The sequence below is a fragment of the Fistularia commersonii genome, chromosome 9 (genome assembly GCF_037954325.1).
Source record: "Fistularia commersonii isolate RoL2024-O1a breed Wild chromosome 9, RoL_Fcom_v1.0, whole genome shotgun sequence".
NCBI lineage: Eukaryota > Metazoa > Chordata > Actinopteri > Syngnathiformes > Fistulariidae > Fistularia > Fistularia commersonii.
The window spans coordinates 14,236,710-14,244,058 of NC_141292.1; the positions used below are offsets into that span (position 1 = coordinate 14,236,710).

The 7,349-nt window shown below is 46.1% G+C and overlaps 1 protein-coding gene across 1 annotated transcript; it reads right to left on the reverse strand.

Moving 5' to 3' along the window:
* Nucleotides 1-1,422: 1,422 nt before the first annotated feature.
* Nucleotides 1,423-7,147, reverse strand: ccdc80l2 (coiled-coil domain containing 80 like 2). The gene is made up of 12 exons (XM_086152647.1): nucleotides 6,664-7,147; nucleotides 6,499-6,587; nucleotides 6,245-6,418; nucleotides 5,981-6,132; nucleotides 5,618-5,896; nucleotides 5,299-5,515; nucleotides 4,840-4,996; nucleotides 4,549-4,676; nucleotides 4,200-4,351; nucleotides 4,013-4,116; nucleotides 3,827-3,907; nucleotides 1,423-2,182 (listed from the first exon to the last, which is right to left on the reverse strand). Exons 1-12 carry the CDS (start codon nucleotides 6,947-6,949, stop codon nucleotides 1,854-1,856), a joined length of 2,148 nt encoding a protein of 715 aa, XP_086008773.1. The 5' UTR covers nucleotides 6,950-7,147; the 3' UTR covers nucleotides 1,423-1,853.
* Nucleotides 7,148-7,349: the final 202 nt, after the last annotated feature.

Consider the following 7,349-nt stretch of genomic DNA (forward strand, 5'->3'; position numbering starts at 1 on the left):
CCAAAAGAGACAAAACAAAATTAAACTCCCAAATCACATCATTGTCTGCATCCACACCTGCAGTAATGCCACATGTTTAGCTTTTTTTTCCCTGCTCAAATAAAGCAATGTCACTGGCCACACTCTATGCCCCATCCCCATGAGCTGATCATGTCATCACATATCTGCCTGACACCTTTGTCTCAAGGGGAAGTTCAGCAATGATGCAGAAGTAATTAAAAACAGATCAACCGCGGGACAGGTTTCTGGGAACTATCTAGACCGCATCGCTATGTTTATCGAACAAATTAACAAAAAAATAAAAAAAACACCAATAACGCATTAAAGTGTAATTTGTATCTTCTCTCTTGTTCTCTCGCTCCCTCTTCATCCCTCTCTCTCTCTCTCTCTCTCTCTCTCTCTCTTTCTCTCTCTTCATATATATACATATATATATGTATATATATATGTATATATATACACATATTTATTTATTTTTTACTTTAAACTTTAGATTTCTTTCCCAGCAGCCTTTCAAGGTGACAGCGGAAATTTGGTCACTTGCCGTTTGCATTCAGCCCTGCAGCAAGATTCTTAAGCAATCGGGTTTCTTAAACAAACAGGGGCTGAGACGCCATGTTGGAATTCTAAAAAACAGCTGGGACAACATTGTCCACCATGAAAGACTCACGTGTGCTATGAACAGTGGTTTGGCTTTGTTTTAAATGACTAATAGAAAAAAAAGGAACCACTTGATGATCATGAAAACCCAATCATTTTGTGAAGGATGTTGTTAACTGAGAAATCCCAACAGGGATTGAAATAATGTATTTGAGGTAAAAACTATAAAGTTAGCTTTTGACCTGTGGGTTAGCATTGCGTGATCATATAAGATAGAAGTCCAGAATCAACAGCTAACTGAGCCCTTTACATTTTTGTGTGTAGGGGGTTATATTGGTAGGTAGGGAGGGGTAGGGTTATGCCTAACAGCACCAAGGTCCCTGGTTTAATTCTGACCGGGGGCCTTTCTCTGTGCAGAGTTTGCATGTTCTCCTGTGTCTGCAAGGCTTTCCCCCCAAAGTCCAAAAAGATGCGGAAGGTTCATTGGACACCCTAAAGTGCCCAGGTGTGCAGATGAGAGTGAATGATTGTACATCCCTGCATGTGAACGTGCTAGCAGATGGCGACCAGCTCAAATTGTACCCTGCCTCTTGCCCAATGACAGCTCCTCAACGCCTCACAATACTGAGTGCAGGATCAGCAGTATAGGGATTTAATGCATGGTTTAACCGGTATACTATCAGGCTATTTCCTGGATTTTGATTTCCGAACCATTCACCTGACCGCAGAATGATGAATGTTTTAATGGGTGTTTCTTGAGAAATGTTTAGTGTAGTAAATGTGTTATTATAATTGTTTTTTTTATTATATTTTTCTGACTGAACAGTCTCAATACATTTCCGTCTCAGTTTCTTAAACTACAGTTGTGAAATGATTGAACAGAGCTCAATGACTACACCCTGAGGTGTTTGCAGCTTTCTTTCCAGCAGACGGTAAGAGTTACATCGACAAAACAAACTAAACAAAACAAAAGGAAAAGTTTTGAAATCCTGTTCTCTTTTCCAGCATCAGTTTCACTTAAATTTTCTTTGTGTTCGAACCACAGCAACTCAAGTGCTGCCAGGAGCTACAATCTGTGCTGCAAAAATTGAGACAAAGTTGCAGATGCCATAAGCAAAATCTTCCTGGGATCAAACCCTGACACTATTGTCATCTATAGTTGTGACTTTAAGGCAAAACATTGTGGGGATGATGAGCTGTATCCTCCAGATGTTTGGTTATCTTTCATCTTATTTTAAGTCCGGGTTCTTCTTCTATTCCTCTGGCCTGTGATACAAGTACGCCTCCTCGACTCCATCTTCGTCGTGGTAACTGGTGCCCTCACCACCTCCTCTCCCTCTCTCCTCAGGGCAGTGGATCCCGAGCGTCCTCTGCAACTTCTCCTCCTGGAGGCGGAGCTCCAAGGAGTCTACCAGGTCATAAACGTTGTCCAGCAACCACAAGGGTGAGGGGAACCAGGCCTTGACACTGCCATCCTTCCCCACTACCAGCACGCTGAAGTAGTCCTTGCTGATCTTCAGCTGCTCTCTCAGATTGTTGACCACATCACGGGACAGCGGCTCAGTCTCACTGTGGCTGCGACCTGGGAGGTTAAAAAAAAAACAACAAAAAAACAAAAGTGAATTTCTTATGAACCACAGGAACAAAATTAAAAACAAAAAAACATAATAACTTCCAGGGGCCAGATGTATAAACACTGTGCAGAGAAACACATGTGCTCCATTTTTATTTTTTCATTTTTTATCAGTATTTATAGAACATGTGGTTTAAATGTGGCCCCCCCACCCTACCCTAGTTTTTGTCTGCAGGCCGCCAGAGAGGGCCATGGAAAATAACCTGCAAGTGATTTAAATGCTGATTTGTCAGACTCCGTGTCCTTATTCTGTCTTTGTAGTTTCTTTAGAAGTCATTTATTATTATAATTTATCCATTGATTCATTCAATATATATGTGTCTTATCGTGCACTCGGGGGTCGGGGCTTTTAGGGTCTCCAGTTAACCTGAGCATGGAGGAAACCCATGCAGACACGGACAGAACATGCAAACTCCCAACAGAAAGGCCCCCTGTCGGAATTGAACCAGGAACCTTCTTGCTGTCAGGTGGAAACATGCCATTATTATTATCATGGTCACTATTATTATTATTATTATTATCATTAGTATTAGTAGTAGTAGTAGTAGCAGCAGTAGTAGTAGTAGTAGTAGTAGTAGTAGTAGTAGTAGTAGGAGTAGTAGTATTAGACATAGCAGCAGTAGTGGAAGTGGAACAGGTAGTGAGGGTGGATCGGATGTCATTAAAAGCCCATCATCCTTCCACACTGTAGCATTTGGTACTTGATCGTCATACAGTACTCCTAGTCTCGTCTTTTGTAACACAGGTCAGGGCAAGGGTCACTGCACAGGCTAAGTCCAACGAGCCAGTCACTGCAAAAGTCCATGAGTGGGGGAGCTGGATGAAGCAAGAAGCCAAAATGCTGTTATGCAAGGTAAACAATATATATTTTAAATATACAGTGTACTTGGCAAGGCGGCAAGGCGACGCAGTGGTTAGTGCTCCTGCCTCACAGAAAGAAGGACCCTAGTTTTTAGCCCCACAGGGGGCCTTTCTGTTCGAGTTTGCATGTTGTCCCCGTGTCTGCTGGGGTTTCGCTGGGGTTTCCCTCGGTTCTCTCGTTTCCTCTGACAATCCAAAAAACGTACAGAAATTGGAAAAAATCTAAAATTGCCCAGATGTGTGAATGAGACTGAATCATTGTTTGTCTCAATATGTGGCCGTGCTCTACTGGCGACCGGGGTGATTCCTATCCCGCAATGACATCCCCGCCACCCTAAGTGTACATGGTATAAATATAGATAGATATATGTTTAGCATTTTTATTGTTGGTAGATCATCTTGACTTTTAAAAGTAGCTTGCAAGTCTAAAATGTGCGGGTGGTCCTGCTCTATGTATTCAATCTTGACTTTAAGTAGCTTGCGAGCCTAAAATGTGCGGGTGGTCCTGCTCTATGTATTCAATGTCCAGGGGTTTTACTCCTAATGAGACATCTAGAGTATACCATATGTGTGTCAATTTCCTGATATGATACAGAGTAACACACACACACACACACACACACACACACACACATATACACATATACACATACACACCGAGGCATGATTCTACAGAGCTTTACACTCTGGGTGACGGCCCTCCTCCACCTAAGCACCTAAGCGCCCACTCACCATTCAGGGGAAAGAGCTGGACGGTTCCTGAGGCTCTGTCTCCGTCCCCAGTCAGCTTCAGCAGGGCAAAGTGACGAACACCTGCAAAAGAGAGAAGGAGAGCGGGGGTTTCATCCATAGGAATACAGCATGTCAGCAGAAGAGGCGAGTCAAGAGGAGGGGATGCCAGCGTGTCCTGTCACCAACCCAGGTGACAGTCCTGTCCTCTGAGAGCTGTGAGCTGCTGCTGGAAGGAGTAGTCGTCCTGGGAGGGAGCAGAGATGATCAGGAGTCTCCTCTGGGACATGAACCTGGAGGACAGTCAGGAAGAAAACTTTGAGATAAGAAACTCATATCCTTCCTTTCCCACTTTCCCACTTCCTGATTTATCTACCTGAGCAGTGAGTTCTGGGCGCCGGCCTGCAGTGTGTCCCTAGAGCATGCCGGTGGGCTTTTCCTTTCCTTTTCCTTCTCCGGACGCCTTGAGCTGAAGTTGTCAATGTACTCAAGAAGAGCGATGCTCGACGGTGGGGCTTCAAATACCCGCTGGAAGGAAGAACCAAAGCCCCGTAAAACCAGCAATGACATCTGTTTCACGGGTTCCTATTAGCCTTTGCCACCAGGCACTACAACAACAACAACAACAACGTAAAAGATGGCCACATTGAAAATCCTCTGTGATTAAGTCAGCCTTTGTGTGTGGGTGGGTGTATGTGGGCGTGTGTACGTGTATGGTCTCTCACGCTAGGCTTGAGGTCGTAGTCAGTGACAGTCATGGAGAATAGGTCTGGGGAAGACAGACCCAGCTCGGACCTCAACATAGGGATCAGGCCTGGATCTGTCAGCGGCTCGGTGAGAGGAGGCTCCAACTCTTCAAACACACACATTTATAGAATATCCGTTACTTTCTTCGCACCGAAGCAGGAAGTGGACTCTCCATAACAAATCGATGATGGGCGGTCTTGTCAAGTGTCATCATCATGTGACTTCCCTATGCGTCTAACATGTGTCAAGGACCGTGGCGACACACGTACCCAGCTGATGGTGCTGGAGTGCCAGAGTGGCCCTGTCACCGGCACCCACAACAGTTGCCACAGTGACCCTCCTGACGGCAAGGTCGCAGTTCATCTTTTCATTCTCCTGGCTCTGCTGGATGTACAGCGGCATCTCTCGGGTGGGTGTCGAGATCACCTAGAAGGGAAAAAAACCCTGAAATACTAGAAATAACCTGATGTGGCACCTGCTGGGTTAAAGTGGATTATCAGAGAGACCAGGCTAAGAAGGTTTGGATATGATCAGAGGAAGGATGTTAAAGATCTGGGTTGCAGGATGATGAGATTGGAAATGCCAGGCAGGTGGTCTAGAGAAAGACCAGAGAGGAGATCAATGAATGGAGTGAAAGAAGACTTGAAGTTGGTTTGTGTGAAAGAAGTGTATGTAGAAAAGAGGGTTAGCTCCAGGAAGATGATCAGGAAAAGATCTAAGATACTTACCATCAGCCTCCTTGTCCCTTTCAATTTGTCCAGAAACTCCCTCAGGGCTGCTTTGTCCTTCTCACTCAGCTCCGAATCGGACTTCCTTCCTCTTCCTTTCCCTTTCTTCCCCTTCTTTCCTTTACCTTTCTTCCGGTAGCTTTGTTTCACCGCACCATCATCCTCATTGTTCTTGCCCCCTTGGTTTTTGGTCTTCAGACTCACAGCAGGCACAGGCCTTAAAATACAATCCAGAAAAAAACAAAACAGTACCATAACTTATTTTTATCATACATTTGATTGAAACAGTTGCTTCTCTTCATGCTATGAAAGGCAGCACCTGTCTTTTTTCACTTTCTCCGCAGGACTTTCGTTCCCCCCTCTGCTCATGTCCCTCCCATTGGTATGCCTCCCGGCCGGCACCTTTTTGATAACAAAGCGTGAGCGTCCATTCAGGATGGCCTGGATTTTGCTCCTCAGGGCGGCTTTTTTGTTTGGGGGAGGTCTCCGTGGTGATGCCTCCAGGGACGTGACATTCCCCTTCCGCTGAGAGCTGAGTACCACCTTCTTCATCTGCCTTCTCCTCTTCACCAACACTTTCTTTGTGGCGGTCTTGCACCTGGTTTAAAAGACAAAAGGTCGAATTAAGGCAGATAAAGTTGGTACTTCGCTACATTTCTTCAGTTAAGTGTTCCAAGGGAACCTCAAGCCGGATCCTTTTCTGGTTATCTTCTCCAGCTTCCTGACAGGGAACTGGTCGATGAGCTCCAGGATGGCCTCTACTCGCACTGGGTAGGGGAACCGCTCGCTGACCCGAAGGTTTTTCTTTAGAATCAGCATGTTGAACGCTTGGTCCTGACAGCCATTGGAGTCGGATGCCAAGCCAGTGCAACCCACAAAAGAAAAAAAAAGCCCAACTGTGATATATTTCCATTTATTTTATTTTAAAGTGAGTCAGATGGGTTACCTGGCTGGTGAGCTCCAGGAAGTGCAGAAGTCTGGTGACCATCTCCGGGTCCAGGCTCTCTATCATGGTGTCTCCTTGAAAAGTGGTCTTTTGGATTCTCCCTTCCATCATGGCGTTCTGGATTATGGTGATGATGAAGGTGTCCCTCTCGGCCAGACGGCAGTTGAGCCCCTGCTGCAAGACAGCAACAGCGACAAGAGAATTATTCAATTTCTCAAACACCAAGACACTCGTTTTTTGACCAGCCAAACTACCTGGTCTGTGTCCTCCAGCTGTTTCTCCATCATGCGCAGGTAGTGGTCATTGTGCGAGGGGGCTGTGATCACCCACAGCCGCTTCTTCCCTGGAGGGGAAGGAGAGACGGACGTTTTTAGAGAATGAAAATAGACAAGTCCCGGTGTTGAGGTCTGATATCTTGCCTGCAAATTCGGCCAGGAAGTCAAGTTCAGGGGCCAGGCCGGGTGTCGAGTCCCCGGACTCTCGGCCATCCCCATGTCCTTGACCTTCTTTCAGCCCCGGGGCCAGCTCCGTCCCAGGGGGGAGGTCTGAATAATCCCCCCAGTCCCGGACATTCGGATCGATGTGATCTTTGGATTTGCCCTGAGGAATCGCCAGGGGGCCGGCAAGCGGGCTCGCGCTGTTGAGGAAGCCCCACAGAGCAGTGAGCAGCAGCAGAGGCTGCCATGTGTTGAAGCAACGAGGCATCCTGGATGTAAGGGGTTCAAACTATTCATCTGCCTTCGCCGGCAAGCGCTCACTCGCCTCCGAATTAACCTGCTCTCGAGATTCAGCAGCGATAATTATATGAAATAAAAAAAACTTCTCAGTAGGGACACTTCCGAGTCTCCATCAAATCACCCGAATAATACAAATCCTCAATGTTAGAAGAATCTGGATGTAAAAACGGCAGTGGAGATGTTAACCCTTCACTCCAGCTGTGGGAAACTGACCAGGGACTTTGTTCTCTCTCCTCTTTCTCTCTCTCTCTGTCTCTCTCTCTCACACACTCACATACACACTTCTGGTTTATATTATACCCTAGGATTGTTAACAAGAAACTCTTGGAATTTTCTCGAGGATCAAAGCGTTGTCTTGCAGAAGGGCC